General features: G+C 39.2%; 1 protein-coding gene across 1 annotated transcript; it reads left to right on the top strand.

Moving 5' to 3' along the window:
* The first annotated feature begins 3,441 nt into the window (after positions 1–3,441).
* Positions 3,442–20,080, top strand: plekhm1 (pleckstrin homology domain containing, family M (with RUN domain) member 1). Its single transcript, XM_053640138.1, has 13 exons — positions 3,442–3,669; positions 4,627–4,717; positions 9,692–9,933; positions 12,069–12,593; positions 12,869–13,364; positions 13,505–13,682; positions 15,152–15,768; positions 15,854–16,112; positions 16,376–16,521; positions 16,691–16,884; positions 17,131–17,194; positions 17,648–17,805; positions 18,526–20,080. The coding sequence occupies exons 2-13, from the start codon at positions 4,664–4,666 to the stop codon at positions 18,632–18,634; spliced, it is 3,042 nt and encodes a 1,013-aa protein (XP_053496113.1). The 5' UTR covers positions 3,442–3,669; positions 4,627–4,663; the 3' UTR covers positions 18,635–20,080.
* Positions 20,081–21,437: the final 1,357 nt, after the last annotated feature.

Raw genomic sequence — 21,437 nt, forward strand, 5'->3', positions numbered from 1 at the left:
AAAATAATTAAATGGATCACTTACAGTATATGCTTGCATTTCAGTGTCATTAAAAAATAGTCACAACATAATCTTATTAAATGAGTCATGGTGTTCTCATCAGTTTTCAACGAGAATATGGCCCGACTTGAGGCTTTAGATCCACTGTGTTGCTACTCCTACATTAAAGTGTTCTTCAGGCGTCACGATTTGGAGGCGGACACAGATGCAAGTGCACATTAGGTTTAATAAAAAATACAAACAAAAATAGTATCTATAGAACTTCTGGCAAAACACTAAAGCTAAGAATATACATAAACCAAAGACCAGAAACAACAGCAAAGAAAGACAAACTTAAGACAAGGAGTGCAGTACAAGCTGTGGCTACACACACAGGTGCTCATGGTGCAGATGGTCATGTGACCATGATGCAGTGAGGTGCAGTGGCTGATGGGAACTGTAGTGTGTAGGAACTGTAGTTCCTTCTCTGATATTACATGACAAAAGATATATTCAGCAATATATTTTCAAAGAACTTATTGATACTGGTTAATATTACTTAATAAAAATACAATTGTTCATTCATATTAAATCATAATGCTCTACCTAATGTTAACAGAATCACTGTTTGATTTCATGTGAACAAAAAACCTTATTGCAAAGTGTTACCAACAATTTTTACTTTAAAAGCTGAATATTACCATCAGTTAATACATTATGAACATCAAGTAACATGAAAAACAGTCTATTTATATATTAACCTGAAGCTGTGTGATAAACAGGATTGTGTGCTGTAAGCTGACAAACAAAAATAAATAAATTAAAACCTTATTGTACACTCAAAGATTCCTGAATAGTTTCAATTAACAACCATTAAAAATGCCAATTTGTCTTTTTATGAGTTCCATTTGATTCGTTTCAGTTTTTAAAAAGACGAAATCAGTTAACCTAAAAACGGTTACCTAACTAAACCTTACAAGAATAATGTTTTAGAACGGTAAACTTTAATAGAGTCACACAGTCGACAGTATATCAGTAGCAGAAACCTTACCTTACGTCAAACTGTTGAACCCGGACCTCAATCCTAGCATACACACCTTTATTTCCATTCAGTAAGACCATCATCCAATCAGTAGCCACCGGCTACGGAAATACATCATGCAATATTTGAAATTTGTCGTCTATGTACCATTTAAAGCTCAGCTAAATCTAAACTTAAAATTTACATAAGTCTTCCTGCTAAATATGTGTAATAACAAAAGTTACCAATGTTTGAATATACAGATATGGCATTCTTCTGCCTAGATCGTGTAAGAAAAGTGAAAATGGAGAAAACTCACAAAACAAGATATACGACCCTCAGGTTGTAACGACTAGAATTTAAATAGCCACCTGATTTGATAGATTATGTAATCACTTACCAAAAACAACAACTATGATCATTAACACTTTAAGGAAAACATATTTGGAGGCATAATACCTCTCTAGTTTTACAAAAGAAATTCAATGGTGCTCACATTTAATCAAGCAAGTCAAATTTGTTTATGTTGTTTTGGAGGAAAACTACCTTGGGGGAACAAAGGACACCTTTGGTAATCTCTTGAGACTATAAATATTGTACAGTATTCAGCTGAGTATTTTTGAAAATTTAAAACTCAACAGTAACATAGTTGACACACATAACACAGTTGACCCGACATGAGAATAGAGAGTAGAAAAATGAGCAAGAGACAATAGTTCATAGGATGTAATTATGCCAACGATATTTTTTATGTATTTGTTATTGAGCTGGTTATTGTATGAAACAATTTCCATATATTGTGTTCATTAAAATGTCTAACATTAAAACCACTTGACTAATATCGTGTAGGTCCCCCTTGTGCCACCAAAACAGCTCTGATCCATTGAGGCATGGACTCCACAAGAGCTCTGAAGGTGTGCTATGGTATCTGGCACCAAGACATTAACATCCTTTAAGTCCTGTAAGTTGTAAGGTGGGCCTGCATGGATTGGACTTGTTTGTCCAGCACATCCCACAGATGCTTGGATCGGATCTGGGGAATTTGGAGGCCAAGTGAACACCTTGAACTCTTTGTCATGTTCCTCAAACCATTTCTAAACAATTTTTACAATGTGGCAGGACACATTATCCTGCTGAAAGAAGCCACTGCCATTAGGAATATCAATGCCACGAAGTATTGTACTTGCGGTGTAGTTGCCAAATAGAATATGAAGAAATCATGTGACAAGAAAGTAATATCCCATTTTATTGCCTTTACACAATTTCAAAATGTTATAAATGACTGCTCAGCTAGTGTTGAGTAATTCCTTTAAGTCTTCTCTTACAAATTGTATACTTTTAAATAGAACATTTGTAAACAACTCTTGATATCGGTCGGAACATTTGCGTAAAATGTCATCTTTGTTACCTATTGTCCAGTGTTTTACCTTTACTGAGTAACACAATCGACCGGTAACTTAACTGACATTTTTAGCATTTTGGGCCTATATTCAACATGGAGGCCAAGAAACTACTGAGCACATGGTATCTTTAGAAATGCATTTTCATAAACATAATGTACGTTTTAGTCAAATTCTCTTGTAAAAATCTGAAGCAATAATACTTGGGTAACACTGTTGAGTTTGGCATTTTGTTTTACAGATATTTCGGAAAAGAGAGAGGACGTGTGTGTGTGTGTGTGTGTGTGTGTGTGTATGTACACATAAATATAACAGTATTAACAATCATTTTAACCTCTTGAACTCCTGACAATGAAGATGAAGGTGATGATGCTAATAATGATGATGCATGTTCAGGGCACAATAAGCAGAATGGTACAGAAAAAAGGAGGGACGAGGATTACAAATAAAAATGTTTGAAATATTAAAACATCCGTGGATCATCAGTTCTTTTAATTATTTAATTAATAAGACATCTATTTTTATTTATTTATTTTTTCCAAAGAAAACCATTCAATCCAGTACGGGTCATTTTGACCCCCTTTATGCATTCGTGAAGGTTTTTTTGGTTCATGCATTGTAGGGTTAAATATCAAAAATCTAAAAGGTGCACGTCATTCCTGACACCTAGATGAACACTTTACAGTTGGCCTCATGACTGTACATCACTCCCTTCAAATGCTATTGAGCTTAAAATTATGGTATATTTTGTGTATAAGCCCATGCAGTAATAAAATACATGGCAATTTTTATATATGATTTAATAGTGTATTTTGTTAAATATCAAAAATCTGAAAGGTTATACCTGACACCTAGATGAACACTTTACAGTTGGTTATGTGACTGTAAGTCATTCCCTTCAAATGTTATTGAAATTAGAATCGTGTATAACAATGTCGTATGTAACTTTAGAGACGGTCCCTTAATTTCCACATATCCGCGAATATCGAACCTTCAACTTCAAACCAACTTTATTCCAGTCTCTGATTGCTATAACCTGATGCACAGTCTGTGGTAAATAAAGGCTGTGATGAGATTGCGCAATACGAACGCTCGTCAACAGGAAGCGCGTGATCCGTTCCCATAATGCCTCGGTGTAGTCTCAGCTGAGCGGAGAGATTTCGGCAGACTCCTGTGTCTTCCGCCTAGTACTCTGCTCCTCGTCTGAGTCCATGATTAACTGATCTGACAGCATTAAACCTGAGGTAAAGGAGATCCGTTCACAGCATGGTAAGTGCTGAATGTAATGGCAGAACGTCTCGGTTTTTTGAGTAGTTTATCAGCGTACATGAAGGTTAGCTGGCTAACATTAGGATACTGCACCTTCCGTGACTACAAACAAACACGCTCACTTCAGTGTGTGCATTTTGTAGTGTGTTTTATCATCATTTATGCATCTTTTTTTTTTCTTAAATCATCTAAATAATGTCTCGAAGCCAGCAGCATGTTGTTTTTAATTTCCTCCAACACACGCGGATACATTGTATAGACTACGGATACTTTACAGTTCTCGACATGGCTTGTGTTGATTGTGGAGTTGTGTTACATTGTTGCAACTGAAATGCAAATCTTTCGTGATCTCACGACTTTATCTTTAATCTTTTGTTTTCTTTGTTTCTAAGATCTAATGGTCAGTTGTTGATTGGTGAGTCAGAGCACGAGCTAACAGTCCTCAACTATATATTATACTATACTATGTATGTTTTTCATACTCTTACAACTCCTATGAATCAGTCAGAGAAAGCGAAACGCTATCTTTTCTCGACTCACTTCTCGTTAAGGAAGGCTTAAATTGTTTCATTGTTATATCTACGTCTCATTATGTCTGCCTGACTGCCCCCCAAAAAATGTTTTTTTTCTGCATATGTTTTCTCCTGTGTCGTGATTGGTTAACTGCATTTTGGAGTGAACTGTTAACCAATCGCAGAGCAGGAGGCGGGATATTCCTAGCCAATCCTAGCCCGAGAAATTCAATACAGGTGGAGGAAAAATACGCGATTGTGAAACGGCGTGTCATTACCATTGACTGAGACAGAAACTTTCCAGAAAGATCTAACTTTCTGAATTAACTTAAGCCCATCTTTCATCCTGATGCCTTATAATCATTATAATGTCCTGTATGTGCTCAATTGAAGTGCATAGGGAGATTTAACTTTGTGCCATGTTTGCTTTTTTTCCCCTCCTCAGTGTGTCCAGTGGAAGTAAGAAGGAACTGAGAGGAGACATGCTTGCAACACAGCTCCCTGACTCTGTCCTAGAGGCCAAAAATGTCATACAGGTTAGTATAGGGAGCTCTTAAATAATTAAAAAAAAACAACAACTGTTGAGCAGCTTGTTGATCTTCAATTATGCCTAAGTATTTCATCTGCACTTCTTTTTATTCCTAAGCATTCATGTTCAGCCCTAGAGGATCACATGGTGCTTATGTTTTGATTCTCAGTAACACCCTTGCTCTACTGACACATTCAGTACGTTTCCATGGACAACAATAATCTAATATTAACCTGATTAAGACGATACTCTGATTAAGAAACTAGCATGTAATCAGCAATTTTTAATTACCTTAATTGAATAGTCATTCTCGAAGTAAACACAGATTGAATTAAGACGTGTGGAGTATTCCTGTTTTAGTCGCATTATCGACGTGCGTTACAGACATGTACACACCTTAATCACATTATTAATGTGGGAGTTTTCACCGCATTTTGCGACAGGACACGTGCGCGCACACACGGCAGTGCTCAACCGTTTGACGGCAAACAAGAGAGCACGGCTGCGTCCAAAACCACGTACTTACCTGCTACATAGTAGAAGAAATGCATGTATCCGAGCTACTATATAGTAGGTAAGTACGCGGTTTGGGACGCAGCCAACGGCTTCAAGCAGTCGTCTATTTGCACGTACAGCATGACAAATTAATTAACTGGACTTGAAGCTTTCGTAAAGTTAAAAATGAAACCCCCCCAAACTGTATACCGTACCATAATGAAGACGAACTGTATGTCGATACGTGAAATTCTTGAGGGAACGTCGGACGGCGTGACGTAATGACGTGTGCCGTTTGTCGATCTCTGTTCTATAACATGTAAAACGGGAAGATGAAAGGAGTATTATAAAAGCGACTCATGTAAACACCTTTATCACAGTATTGTCTTATTCAGAATAAGGTCAGTGATTAGATCACTGCTGTCCATGTAAACGTAGTCAGTGGTGCAGTGCCTCAGAAGGTCAAAGGTTTGTCTCAGTGTGACAGGAGATAAGAATTCCAGTTTCCTGGCAATGTATGGTTAGCGGTTAGGGCAAGGCTGAATGCCAACAGCTGTTACCTGTTAAGGCTTAAACATTAATGATTAGTTTATGGCTATATATAAGGCACATCATTATGAAGGTGTTTTTTGTTTTGTACCACTGCTTCATGTTACTGGTTTGATTAGCACCGCAGAGTCGGAACAGAACAGATATTTTGGTCCTCTTGGAAATTAATGCCAAATCAAGCAAATGCCACAATATTCAGAGGAACTTGCAATTAAAAAAATGACCACAGATTTGGGCCAAGACACATCATGTGATGTCACCCCAACGCACATTCAGCCAAAGCCACCTTCGGTTCATGTGAGTCCAACATGGGTACAGCTAAAAGGTCTAACTTACCAACAAACATCACTGCAAAAAGAAAGACCATGCAAAACAATTTTATGGCACTGCAGTTTCACATATTCGTGTAGTTTTCTGCAAGAAAAGCAAAAAAACACTCTGCAAGTTGCATCGCAAATTTTAGAGAGGAAAAAAAGCCACAGCAAAATCTCAAAAACCAAAACTGAGATTTGTTCTGAACTTGAAGCAGAGAATAGACTCATACTTTACTGTTCAATTGTCAGTTAACATTCTGTTTTCATGATCACTTTATAATTGCGTTCAACAGGCCATGTTGTCACTTTACTAATCAGATCAGACAGGGTAAATGGAACAAAAAAAAAAATCTATGATAACTGTTAACTTTTCTGAGTTAACTTAGTAATTGGCAGCAACAAGTTGTGATGGAGTGGATGGATACTGAGCTGTTTCATGTTTTTAAATAAATAAATAAATAAGTAAAAAAGTTACTGAACTATTGCAAGCTTTTATGCCTCCACCACAGAGTGGGTTAGGCATTATGTTTTTGGGGGGTCTAGCGTGATCTCTCTTGAACAAGATGTGGCTGAAGGTTTGTAGGATTTATATGGAATTATGAGTGAAACTGGGAGCACAGTGGCTTAGTGGTTAGCACATTTGCCTCACACTGCCTGGGTTGGGGCGTTTGATTCCCAGCTCCACCTTGGTATGTGGAGCTTGCATGTTTTCCCTGTGCTTTGGTGGTTTCCTCCCCAGTCCAAATACATGCTTTGTAGGGTGATTGTCATCTCTAAATTGTCTGTAGTGTGTGATTGTGCTCTACGATAGGTTGGCACCCCATTCAGGGTGTGCCCCAAGTCCCCCGGGATAGGCTCCTCCATGACCCTGTGTAGAAATAAGTGGTACATAAAATGAATGGTTGTAACCAGCAGATGAACTGATTAGTTTTTGCGATTTATGCAAACTGGGTCAGAGTCCCAGCAAGGCAAAATGTCTGAAATAGTTCTTCTCCAATAGCTTCCTTCACGTTTGAAGTGTATTTAAGGGTCATTCTGGCATGCAAATTAGTATACCAACTAGACTTGCTGGTGACGGAGGCATCCCTGTCAACACCGTTAGTGTGGAGTTCAACTTGTTTTTTGGGTTTTTTTCCATACAATACATTGACCAGTTCTGCTACAGTATTTTCATGTACTTGGTTCAGTCAGATGAAATATTTTGCTGGGTCGAAACTTTGTATCCTTCCTCGGTGTCATTGAGCATTTTGAGCATGTCAGCCAGATCAGGATGGATCCCTTTTGAGTCTGGTTACACGTGAGGTTGCTTCCTCATATTGTCTCTGGGAGTTTTTCCTTGCCAGTGTCACCTCTGGCTTGTTCATTAGGGATAAAGTCATACATTTAAAATTTATATCCTGAATTTATACATTTCTGTAAAGCTGCTTTAGGACAATGTCTGTCTGTTAAAAGTGCTATACAAATAACTTGAAAGATGCACAGAAGCACCGGGAAAAACGCCACAACCTTGCCTAGTAGTTCTCACACTCTCAGGTCATGTTCCTATGTGTAGTCAGTCAGCTGACATCATGTGACATGCCAGCCTGTCACTGTGGGTCAGATTCATGTGGCAAGGCCTTAACTGGTCATCACTTCCACCTTGCTTCTTGCTGAACAAAACAGGTTAAAGGCAGGATGGACATGTAATCTGTATGCGGACCAGTAAAACAGCTCTTCCTACCACATGTTCAGATAACAATGGCAGCAAAATAAAAGCTGATGTGAGTGTACAGTGGGGGGAAATAAGTATTGAACGTGTCAACATTTTATTTATTTATTTATTTATTTTTTTAGTAAAAATATTTCCAAAGAGCTTTCCCAAGACCTTTGCAACCTTATTGTTGCGAAACATATTGATGGATGCAGATACAGACGTATTTCAAAACTTCTGAATCTTCCAGTAAGCACCATTAGGGTCATTATCTACAAGTTCAAGCAACATCACTCTGTCATCAGCCGTACATTTTACAGGAGCTCCTCGCAAGACTTCTGACCAGGGAGTCAGAAGAGTAGCCCAAGAGCCAAGGACCACTCAGAAAGCGCTCCAGAAACACTTGGAGGCAGCAGGTGCCGTCGTCACAGAGAAAACAATAGGCAGTGCACTCCACTGCTCACGCTCACCCCACAAGACTCCATTACTAAAGAAAAGGCATGTCGAAGCTCGTTTAAAGTTTGCTACAACTCATTTGGACAAGCCTATGAAATACTGGGAGAGTGTAGTCTGGCCAGGGGAGAGTGTAGTCTGGCCAGACGAGAGCAACATTGAACTTTTTGGCTGTGATACTACACACCATGTTTGGAGAAGAAATGGCACTGCACATCATCCTAAAAACACTACACCAACAGTGAAGTTTGGAGGTGGAAGCATCATGGTGTGGGGCTGTTTTTCATCGCAGACTTAATATAATTGAAGGAACGATGAATGGAGGCCTTTACCAGGAGATTCTTGAGAAGAATCTGCTGCCATCTACCAGGATGATGATGAGATGTGGGTGGAGCTTCCAGCAGGACAACGATCCAAACATACAGCAAGGGAAACCCTCAATTGGTCTCAAAGAAAAAAATCAAGGTGCTAGAATGGCCCAGTCATTCACCTGATTTGAATCCAATTGAACAAGATTTAAAGACAATATGTTTAGAAGAACGGACCAAAATCACACCTGAATACTGCGGCCCATTCATTTCTTCATACAGGAAGTGTCTTGAAGCTGTCGTTACAAACAAAGGCTTCTCCACTAAGTATTAAATAAATTTCAGTTAGTGTGTTCAATACTTTTTCCCCGTGCCATTCCACTTTATTACACACAACTTTATTTAAGAACGTTAATGATGTGAATTCTTTATATTTCCTGATTTCTTGAGTTAATTCTGATGTCTGGTGGAAATTTCACGTGAATAACCTCACTGGAAATATATTTACTGAAAAAATAAATGTTGACCCGTTCAATACTTATTTCCCCCACTGTATTTCTTCCTGTTCTCAAGTGAGTTGTGTTACAGTGGTTTGGTTTCATTACACAGGTATGAAAAGTCTGCCAATTTCAGGCATGCATTTCCAGACCTGGAAAACTATGGAAATTTCAAAAACATTTCTGAATCTGTTGTTGTTGTTGTTGTTGTTGTTGTTGGTTGTTTTCTTATTCACTGGACTAACACAGCCTTCTAATGCAAATCACATTTGATCTTTGAATATTACTTGATGTAGATAGTTTTAATTTAAAAATTAAAAAAACAACTGAAAATTGTAAAACTGGAAACATTTTTTTCATGATAAAAAGCCAAGCTGTCTTCACTTGAAGAATTATTATTTTACTTCCTTTCTGTGTACTACTTTGCAAATTGTTGAGGTGGTTATAATGATATCAACCCAGGCAAGATGTAGCTGTTGTAGTGTTGCAGTCCAATCAATGATTATCCCATACAATTACCTACTTGTGGTTACATTCCTTTCATGTTTCGCTATCTTACTTTCTTGAGCTTTATCTCCTCCCTGATGAAAAACAGCAAATTGGGCTAAACAGTAGTGAAATGGCGATGTTTCATCTTTGTCTTTGTTCAATAATTCTGGCCCATCTCCTCTGCAGTGGATCAAAGAGAAGATAGCACAGACGCTGAAGACGCTGCAGAAGCGCTACGTGACCACAGATGCACCGGTGACCAGCGAGGACTCTGAGGCCAACCAGCTCTGCTGTGCTCTGGAAGCCGTGTTCATTCATGGCCTCCGGAGTAAACACATCCGCACAGATGGAACAGGAGCGCGCAACCGCAAAGGGGGCTCACTTCCTCAGCCCGTCTTCTGGAACCTGCTTAAGACCATCACTCACAGGCATGTCATGGAGTACCTGGCCCCAATTGACCTAGTCATTGCTGTTCAACTGCCTTTAGTCTGCAAATCAACATAATTCTTTTGTGGTTGAGAGGTTTTTCTGTTCAGAATGTTTAATGAGGAAATGTTTCTAAGATCATAGGGTAAATTTGTGACTAGGATTGTGACAAACTGTAGGATTAGTTGAGTCATGTTGTTTGGTAATAGTCTCTGGAGTTGTCTCCAGCACTGGTCAAGTGATTCTGCTCTGCATATATAGACCTATGGGACAGTTTTAGCCCTTAGACTCATTTATTGGCGTTTTGTTCTGTTATCTTACTCTGATATTGATTGACTACTTAAGTCAATCAGTTCTTGTTATTGCTGTCAGGTGAAATGCTCCTCTTTAGTCCAACACTAATCAAGCTCAAATAGTGCAGGTTTTTATCTTACTTGGATATGTGATTAGTAATTGCTATGTAATTTGGTTTAGACAGATCTTGTCATATAAAGTATTATACTTGTATATTTAGGGTATGTTGAACTAGTGCCTGAAAAACTGAGTTCAATTTCTCAGAAGGTCACTTTTGGCCCTTTTGAGGAAAGCCCTTAACAGCTCCAGAGATCTTGTATAATAGCCAGTCCCTCCTGGATTTCAAAGAAATTAATGCAAACCCTGCAATATCCGGAGGAGCTTGCCATTTAAAAAAAAAAATTACCACAGACTTGGCCCAAGATGTGTCATCTGATATCATCACTACACCCATTTAGCCAAAGCCCTCTTCGATTCATGCGTGTTCAACATGAGTACAGCTAAAAGGTCTCATTTACCAACAAACATTTCTGCGAAAGAACGTGCAAAACAATTTCGTGCAACTGCAAGTTTGCCAATTCAAGTAGTTTTCTGCAAAAAAAAAAAACAGCACAAAAAACTCAGAAAAAATGCTGCATCTCAAATTTAGGAAAAAGTCACAGCAAAATCAAGCATTTTTGACTGCAACAATCACAAAAAAACTATTAACTTTGAGCACAGATTCCTTTCAAGTTAAGATATATGGAAAGGAAAACCAAAAGTTTCCCCTTGGAGATTAAATAAAGTATACTTAAAGTAATAAATATATAAACTAATCATTGGAAGTGTTGTGTTTACACTTTGGGACCCATCTTAAACCCTCCTTTTGTTTGGTATATCAGAGTGACAAGACATTTTCTTGAATGCTTTGTTACTCGTTTTTGTTTTGAGTGAATTAGCAATGAGCCTATTTTCTGCTAAGGACCCAAACAGTTCAGAGCAAGCAGAGAAACCACTCCAGTGGAATTTTCACATGAGCAGTTAAGCCTAGAATGCTTTCAAACTACTTTGTTGTGATTAGCTAACTGTACTCAGTATGACAGGACTGTGTGGGTGGGATGGCTGGATGTAGGTATCCAGTCTTTTCTTTCAGTGTGCGGTAAAAATCGAGACCCTTTCATCAGCTTACATCTGGACTGAAAGTAAAATGAAAAGAAGGAAAGGGATGAGAAACTGCTCATTGAATAGTTTGGATTTACTGCCATTTAGATTAATACTGCTTAAGTATGCATATATACTGCCAGGCGAATACAAGGCAAAAACACCATATTTAACTGAATGGCAGTCCGGTAAATGATATGACCACATGAATACCGCTACCAAAGTAACGTAATTTTCTCTATTTCCCTCTGAGGTGTAAAATTAATAATTATATGGCGTTGTCTAACGGTTGGGTGGTGAATGTTTTATGCACAGTTGGCTGCAAACAGTGAGACGGTGTAGTGCAGCATGCTGATAGAACAAGCCTGTCAGTCATTTTAGACTAGCAATGGCACAATGAAATGTATGTCTTAACTGAAAGATTTGAAAGGAAAGACCAAAGTAAAATCTGCATTGTAGACATAAACGAGTGAAATGAGATTAGCTTGAATGTGCGGCCCATCACACGCAGTTTCAATTTGTACAGCTGTCTCATATTTATTATGAACCTGGATACATTTTGTAACGTTACTGCATTTTCTAGCTTTGACTGAGCAGTGCACAACATGGAAAAATAAACCATATCCCTGTTGATTTGATTTATTACCAGACATTTAAAATGGTTCCGATGAAATCACCTTAAAATATTTGTTTTGTCTTTTAGAAACGTGATTCTGGAGCTAGAGGGCCTGAGCTTCATCAACTCTGACGTAGGCCGGTGCAGGGCATGGGTGCGTTTGGCACTGAATGATGGACTATTGGAGTGCTACCTGATTTCACTTCTCCGTGAGGGCACCAAGCTGGGGGCCCACTACCAGCCTGGTGCACTGCTCCTTGACCCTGAGGAGCGTGAGGTGCTACTCAGCCTTCTGCAAGGCCTGGCCTCGCTTGCTTTCCAGCTCTCCTACAAATCTGCAATGCTCAATGAGTGGACCACCACACCGCTGGCACTTGCCGGTCTATGTCCACTGCTGCCTACTGATGATTTGGGGCCTCCCTCTTCACGCAGAGAATCCTGGGATACAGCATCACAGTCATCTGGATCCGGGGGCTCGGGGAGAGGTCAGGAAGGCAGGACACCCTCAGACCTCAGCCTGGACACAGCTGGCTCTTGCCATCTCTCTTCCAGCTTTGGCTCGGAAAGAGAGAGCTGGAGCTGCCAAACGGAGAACAAGAGTGCACTTGGAGAGTGAGTAAGCCAAAGCATAAATTTGGGTGGGGATAATAGAAATAACTTGGAGAAGTGTTTAAATAAAACCTGGGTGGGCAGATGAAAGTTGTGGGTTTCTTGTAAGGTTTAAAAACATGAAAGTGATACTTTAGTCTTATGTTTTATGACAAGATTGAATGTAGTATTTATGGCTAGTCTTTCTTTCTTTCTTTCTTTCTTTTTTTATTACAGTTTCTGAAATCCTGTTGAATTATATTGACTCAGTCATCTGAAATGTCTGTCTGTTGTTTCAGAACGAGTAGCTCCTCTAGCCAAGATATAATAAAAGACCTTGATGTGCTTAGCCCTGCTGCAGACAGAATGATCGAGTCCTCTCCTCACAGCAGTAGTGATGAAGACTCCTGTAACAAACAGGATATACACCAAATGCTTGAATGTTCCATGGATTCATCTATCCCCAACACGCACACAGTTGTTTTGGAGAGAGAGCCATTAGGAGAGGAATTAGCAGAGCCTGCAGCTCTTGTAAATATAAGACCAATAGACGTTGAGTCTCGCATCATAGAAGATCAGAAGCAGGATGAAGACTCTCCTGCTATTTCCTTTGATACTTCCACCCCTATGTTAACCTGTCAGGTTCTGACTTCTGATTCATCGGCTCCTGACACTCTTGCTCCATCGATTTCTAGTGACGTTGAGCTGGTAAAAAACTCAGAGAATGCTTCTTTCCCTCACACTTCTAATGCTCTGAGCAGGAAAACATCTGCAGGCTCTGTCTGTTCTCATCAAGTAAGTTTCTTAAGTCTCCCATTCTCACACTCTGGTTCTATAGATCATCAACTGCTGAAAATAATTGAGTTTGTGTACATTGTTGGAATTGAATGGAGCTGAATGCCTGTTAATGAGACCATCTCACTCATGTTTCTCAGAAATCCAGGTCTTGGATCTCAGAGGAGGATATTTATAAGCCAGATACTTATGCAAGTGGAGATTCTGAAGAGCCTGATGGTGTTGTAGAATTTGCCCAGCTTAATGGAACGGTATCTCCTGTTGCTGAACCTGAATCCCACCAATCTCCACCTAGTGTGGTTCGTCGTAGACAGATTGGTAAGTGGATAATGACATTACATATAAGATGTCCGCCTATTATACAACTTATTCAAGCTTATTCTCCCCAATTACTATTTTACTGAAGCAGTCAAATCCTAGTGTTGGTGCCCTGACAATAAAAATGCTTTATTGTGTTTCCTATTGATTACATTACAGCTCCGGTTGATAACATGGCATGTTGATTACATTACAGCTCCGGTTGATTACATGGCATGTTGATTACGTTACAGCTCCGGTTAATTCTTAACTATTGCCCTATCAGTGGATATCTGCATTTTCAGCTGATTTATGCTCAGCGCACTAATATTCTCTAATCTTGCTCATGTTGATTGAGAGAATTTCGCCTCTGTGCCACCTCAAATTTACACTCCAGTGAAACAGGAAGTGGATGACCACTAAAGAGTTCCTTAACTCTCTGAATTTTAAACAGGGACCATGCTTTAGTTGATTTTGTAAAGGTGCCAGTACTTGTGACGTATGGGTTTGTTAAAATGCATTTTTATTTAAAAATAAATTTACTTCATTTAAATGTAAGATTCTCTCCAATTGTTTTGTGTGAAATCAATCAATAAAAAAAATATATATATATATATATATAAATATAAAAAATAATGAAACAGTTCTCAAAGTATAGCTGACTTTGTGGAACAAAATGTCACACTGAGCTACATGAGTAGGAACTGCTTTCACTAATGAGAATGCAAATGCTATGTGACTCCTGCTGTGTGACTTTGATCATGTGTCTAAAGTAGGGAAGTGGCTCAGGCTCAGACTCGCACACTAATGGTGCCTGCACTGCAGCCCTAGGGATGTGTGAGCTGGCGATTGTCCCGTTTCTGTGTACGTGTTAGAAAACCCTGATAATTAGCATAATTTGAGGAACTGAAAAACACAAGTACCTTTCACAGACCAGTGGTTTTCATTATATGGTTATGCACGTTTACATGTTTCCTGTTGACAAGCTTCCATTTAAACTCTGGTTTATTTAGCTCTTCCTCTTTAAAAAAAGGTCTGGACATTATTATTGGATGTCTCATATATATATATATATATATATATATATAATATAAATAAAAAAAATTATGTAATATTGTTAAGTTGTCATGGACCAGCAGAATCCAACTTATCAGGTCTAGGAGGAATTACTAATTGCCTGTCAATCATGTTACCTCTCAATTCAGACAGCTCACCCTATTTAGGTGTTCTAGCACATGTGCATGTGTTTTAAGGGTGTAGGCACATGGATATGTTTGAACTTTAAGATACAAAACAACTTGCTTAGCCTAACTTGCAAAAGTAGCGACTATAAACCCTGTTAAATTATAAACTCTAAACCCTGTTGCTCTTGAGGTTTGGATAATACTATAGTTATTTTGTATTGAACGCCAACTTTACCTTTTGCTCATTTTCCTCTGCTTTGTAAAACATATTTCTAAATTTTTTTTTTGTTTGTTTGTTCCTATAAGGCTTGTCGAACCCGTTTCGAGGTCTTCTAAAGCTGGGCCAGCTGGAACGGCGTGGTCCTATGGGTCTGTGGCGTGCATGCCACTGTGAGTTGTCACCATTTGAGCTTCGCCTGTATGCTGACGATGAGGAGCGTAACATCTGTGAAAACCGCTCACTGCTGCGCTGTGAGGATGTGCACCTGGGCTCCGATGGCCGCTTCCATCTCGAATTCTCTGGAAAGAAGCTCCAGTTGCGGGCACCGAGCAAAGCCGAGGCTGAGGACTGGGTGGAGCGCATATTAGAGGCTGTGAGCAATGTGCGGCACCAACCGCTTGATGACTGGGATGACCTCTCACCCTCTATCATGCCTGTCTCTATACCCACTGAGCCATCTAATCTGCCTGAGATAGACTGGAACAGGCCCTGTGAGCTAGAACCAGATGCCATCAAGGAGACAGTGGTGCTCCTGAACCGGGAGGAGCAAGGTTGGCGTTTGATGGTGCTCTCTCTCTCGCTGGAGCTGTTTCAAGGTTTTTCAATGCAGAATGGGTGTAAAACACGCCTTTTCTCTTATGGCATCGATGCTGTGCGGGATGTGGTGCCTGCCGTGGCGCTGGGCGGCCCTGCCTTCTTTAAGGTACTCTTTGCACTTTGAGCATGCTAAAACGTTTGAAGTTGCATGATGTCTTTATAATATGGCTCGTTTTGGGCTGTTTTTCAAGGTGCTGACCGCAAAGGAGACACTAACGGTGCAGGCCGAGAGTGGCGAGGAGGCACGGGCCTGGAGGAGCATTATCCGAGATGCGCTGGATTCATACCTGGAGGAGGACAATGAGACCGGAGGTGAAATCACATCTCTGAGTGGAGGCAACATCCGCAGACTTGTTCAGCACAGGCTGAAGGGGGATGCAGTGCTTCTGCCCTATCTGACAATCGTCCCTAAAGAAAAAGGGCTAAATGCACAGAACTTCAAATGTGCAGGTATGCCTTGTGGTTTTAATATAACTCTAGCAACATCCTAATGTGACTAAGAATGCAAGCTAGGACGTACCGGTCAGCATGAAGTCATTTATATATGGCTACATGTTGCCTGCATTCATACCTTTTTATATGCAGTATGGTGGTATAACTCGTGTACAAGAGAAGAATACTTTTATTCTGTGAGTTTAATTAACCTGGTAAAAGCACTTTTTGTTTTAGGGTTTCAAGTGAATATCCATGTGAATGTGCGTGTGCATGTGTAGGCTGTCTGAGGCAGATTGGTGTTTCTTTGGGACGAGCCAGGCTGTGTGAGTTCTCGGGTCAATACTACTGTGATACCTGTCACCAAGGTGACACCACCATCATCCCCTCTCGCGTTGTGCACAACTGGGATCTCACCGCACGTGAGGTGAGCACTGTCAGTATGCTTCAACACAATCGGATTATTTCTTGTACTTCCCTGTTTCACTATTTCTCTCTGTCCCTCTCTCTCTCTCTCTCTCTCTCTGTGTGTGTGTGTGTGTGTGTGTGTGTGTGTGTGTGTGTGTGTGTGTGTGTGCACATATGTATGCATGTAGGTCTCCAGGCAGGCCTTGAAGCTGCTGACGGACATTGAGCAGGAGCCCTTGCTCAATCTTGACCTCTTAAACCCTGACTTGTTTGATCACAGTGAAACCATGGCAACAGTGCAACGCTTCAGGCAGAGACTCCGCCTTCTTGGAGATTACCTGCTCACCTGTCGGAGTGGAATCCGGAAAAAAGTGGAGGCCAGGTGTGTGTGTGTGTGTGTGTACACGTTACAGACTAATGCGCTGTTTCCTAAACTGTCCACTTTCCCAAACTGTTTTTGCTTCCTGTCAGTGCCGAGTTCTCGATTGATTAATTCATGTGCATCGGGATCTGGGGAGAACAAAAATGTGAACAGATACAGGAAACGCTACACTAATGTACAATTAATCATGTTCCATTCCATAAGTGTGTAATTATGATCAGTTTAAGATCGCTGTTTTCATTGCAGGTTGAAGCAGAGAACCTACCTATTGGAGTCAAGTGATCTATATAGCGTGCTGGACTTCAGGCAGGTAGGGTTGTTCTGTAAAGTTGTTGGTCATTTAGAAAGAGCCACATCACTTGATAAACCCATTCAGAATGAACAGATTAAACAGCTTATGAACCGAATACAATCATAGTGACGCTGTAGGGAAAGGAAGTGCATAGTCAAGAAATAAACCAGTCTAGTGGCGGTGCAAAAATAGCTACTGTTTGTTATGCACATAACGCTTGTTGCCCAAAACATAAATTAGTTTTAAAGCAGTGGGAATGTGGTCCATAGATGTATTTGTAGTTTTGCTAAACTGAAATAGAATGATTGACATTTTTACTCGTGTCTCGTTTATATTACCCAGCACTATAACACGGACCATGGACAAAACCAATCAACTGCCTGATAGTATCTCTGCTGAAATGAATATTTATTCGCTCAAGTCCTTTCTGTATTGCTGCTTTTCAATCTCTCCCCCACTCCTTCCACACAGATAGCGGACAGCCAGTACGAGTCCTTCCTGCAGTCTCTCATCCAGTTCTCCTGCAAGCACGTGCATCATTGCGACCTCTGCACTCAGCGAGGCTTCATCTGCCAGATCTGCAACGTGGACGACATCATTTTTCCTTTTCAGTTTGACACCACCTCTAGGTATGCACAAAATACGATAAATCTTCAATATGGTGCCATAACATGGTTGCTCATCGAGAAGCCTCACCTTCCCCTTTCAATGAAATGTGAGACTTTCATTTTGAACCACAAACTGTGTAAATGGTCACAGGATTTTTAAAAGCTTTGTCAAGTCAACTGATTTTAATAGTCATTCCTTCATATAACGTGCGTACATGGGAACAAAATGTTTCTTCGGGACCATTGTACGATGCACGATACAGTAGGTACTTAATGAAGTATAAATACTCACAGTGTGAGACGAGACGAGTGCAAAATGGCAAATAAATAGGACCATGTATATACACTGGACAGTGCATGCTTACTAGACAGGACAATATTGGATGGCTTGTCGGAAATGACGGAAAAAGAGCTGAACATGGATAGCTGCGCACTGAGATCGATTCATCGCTCTAGTCTTCAGCCATGCACCACCTTGAAACCCTATACCAGGGGTGTCCAATCTTATCCGGTGTGGCCTGTGTGGGTGCAGGTTTTCATTCCAACCAAGCAGAAGCCACACCTAAAGTCTATTGAAAGCCAAGATCAACTGATTAAACAGGTGGAATCAGGTGTGCCTCCTGATTGGTTGGAATGAAAACCTGCACCCACACCGGCCCTTTCCGGATAAGATTGGACCCCTGCCCTATACAGTCATAAACATATCATTTTGTGATTGCATTCTTTCTTGCTTTCTCACAGGTGTAAGGCATGCAAAACTGTTTTCCACTCCTCCTGTAAAGCCCAGAGTGTTACCTGTCCTCGCTGTGAGCGTCTGCAGAGATATAAAGAGAGAGACCTTCTTGAATAAATCATGCATCCTGCTATATTTCCCACACTCCCAGCTTATGTTCCTCACGACCACCACTAGCTGTGACATGATCGCTGCAGAGCTCAACCAGGATCATGGAGTCTAATTTGAATATATTTATTTACACTGCCTTAAGTGCACTTATTTAATACATATGTACGTATAAACTCTCCATACGCACCTATAATGGATAGACGCTATTTTTGATTTTTTTTTTTCTTTTCATCTCATTAACCTATGGTTTTTCCAGGGTTTTATTATTAGTGCTTTTTTTTTGTTTGTTTGTTTTGTTTTTATATATATATATATATATATAACATTTTGCTAAGGAACCATGTTTAAGAAACGCACGAAGCAGTGTTTTGCCAAGGATCAAAGCCCCCCTGTTTTGATATGGCTACACTTCTACGTTTATGTGTATGAAAAGCATGGTTTTATAATAGGACTCTATCTTAATGATGCTGTTCTTAATGGAATTGAAGGTCTGTTATAATATGGCAGCAACATTGTAGCGTTCTACTCTTATTTACATTTTAATTTATACATAGAACGGTCCTAAAACTCATCTTTTCGTTTTTGTTCTTAATGCTTAATATTATTCCTACCGATTTGTCTGATTGTTTTTAAATCATTCTGCCAAAAACGTGATTATTATACGAATGATAACATTTTGTACACTGTCACATAACATCATAATTCTTTACACAATTATGTTTTTTATTACTATTGCCAAGTAATTAAAAGGGAGTTACTCGGTTCAAGCAGTATGCAATGTTTTACCCCTCATGAAGAATTAGCTGATTCTGAATCTTGAATAGGTCTAATCCACTTGTTTAGTGCACTACAGAGGGTGTAAATGCTATTAGTTCCCTGTAGAACACTGCATAGGAAGTATGTAACTATTCTAGATTTGGTTTCTGATTTTGCTTGTACTGCACACTTCCTGGTTTAGTTGCCAAATTAATTACTGTTTATATGAATGTTATTTGCACAACCTTATGATCCGTTGCCTGTTTGAAGTTGACACTGTGTTTTCTTTTTGGTTTGTGGTCATGTGTTTGCCAATGCATCACACTCTTGCTTGGGCTCACTGACTTAGTAGTTTTTTTTTTTTTTTTTTTTTGTCTTGAACATGTGACTGTCTTGTTAGTCAGATGTTCAGTGTCTTTATTAATGTTTTTATTAGTGTAATTACCGCTGTTTATTTGGCTCACAGAAATGTCTTAAACTTTACAGGAAATTCTAACTCTGTACACTTGTTGATTTTTAAAATTAATTTATTTTAAATAAAAAATTTTAAATGGTTTTTCAGCATAACTATGCCAGGTTCATGAGGGGTGCTGCCACCTCTGAGTTCAGAGTGCAATATCTGAAACCATGCATCTCACACCGCGTGTAGCAGAATTGAACAGTTCTTTACATACTTTACACATATATATAGTATTTTTCTTTTGGCTTGTTATATGCTTTACATATTCTGATTTCTTCTCCACTCTTCTACTGGTGTGTTTTTTATTTTTATTTTTTTTTTTATTTTTTTATTTTTTTTGTAACCATTGCCTTATGTTCTCATGATTAAATAATGTATTTAATACAGAACGGAGTGAATTGTTACTAATGTTTTTATTTCTTCTTTCTTTTTAACTTTAATTGCTTGACTTGGATTCTGACTTATTTGCTTTGGGTAAAAGGCTTTGTGACTTGTTTATTTAATTTCTGACACTGCATGACATTATCTATAAAAATGGACAAAAAGTACGTTGCAAAGCTAAAATATTTAGTAACAGCCATTTTGAACCTATAATCACTTTCTTCCTCCGCACTTAGTTTATCACTCATACAGAAGGGATGGCTTTAACATGTACAGTTTGTGAGAGTGAATGGGATGTTAAAAGTGATACTACAGGGTGTTCCATAAGTCCAGCATCATAGGGATCATGTACGTTTTCATATCATTATAGACTATGAAGAATAAAAAAAAAAAGAAACCAAATAATTTTGCTCATAGGAACGTTAAAGAGAAGCTGGTGTTGAATTTAAAAGATTGCATCCAGACCAAGAGCACAGAGTAAGTTAGTAGACTTGTTGCGAAATTTAAGGAAACAGGATCCATACAAGATAAACCATACAGTGGGTTTTATCTCTGAGGCCATTTGAAAGCACTGGCTTACACAGAAAATTAGGACTGTTGAACATTTGTGTCAGCATGTTATTGAGTCATGTCCCACCATTACTCCTGACATCATTAACCATGTGTTTATTATTATGTCAAAAGGGTTACAACTCATATCCGTACCAGCTGTCAATAATAATAATCATCTTTATTTATACACCACGTTTCATAAATAAAATGCAGCTCAAAGTGCTTCACTGCAATAAAGCAGTATGTAAAACATCAGGACAGGTAATACCCAGTATAGGCAGTATGCAGTCAGGAGTCATTCTTTAAAATAATAATAATAATAATAATAAAATCATTCTGTATCCTACCAAGACCTTAGGCATGGACTCGTTCTTCCAGTCCAGCACATATGACAGTGCTCTCTCTCTCTCTCTCTCTCTCTCTCTCTCTCTCTCTCATGCACGCACATTCGCACACACCCTCTCCCCTCTATGACTTACAAATATTTACGATGGTATCATGAATTGCAGGTATATATTAATGCTCTTGTTCTAATATGTTGTCATTTCTATAGTAACAGCTAATTCACAGGGGCTTGTGCAGCCACATAATTTACACCACATAATCTAAGCTTAATAAAAAGCAGATTATAAACGTTGTATAACAAAGAAAAGCATATAA

The sequence above is a fragment of the Ictalurus furcatus genome, chromosome 13, assembly GCF_023375685.1.
Source record: "Ictalurus furcatus strain D&B chromosome 13, Billie_1.0, whole genome shotgun sequence".
NCBI classification, from domain to species: domain Eukaryota; kingdom Metazoa; phylum Chordata; class Actinopteri; order Siluriformes; family Ictaluridae; genus Ictalurus; species Ictalurus furcatus.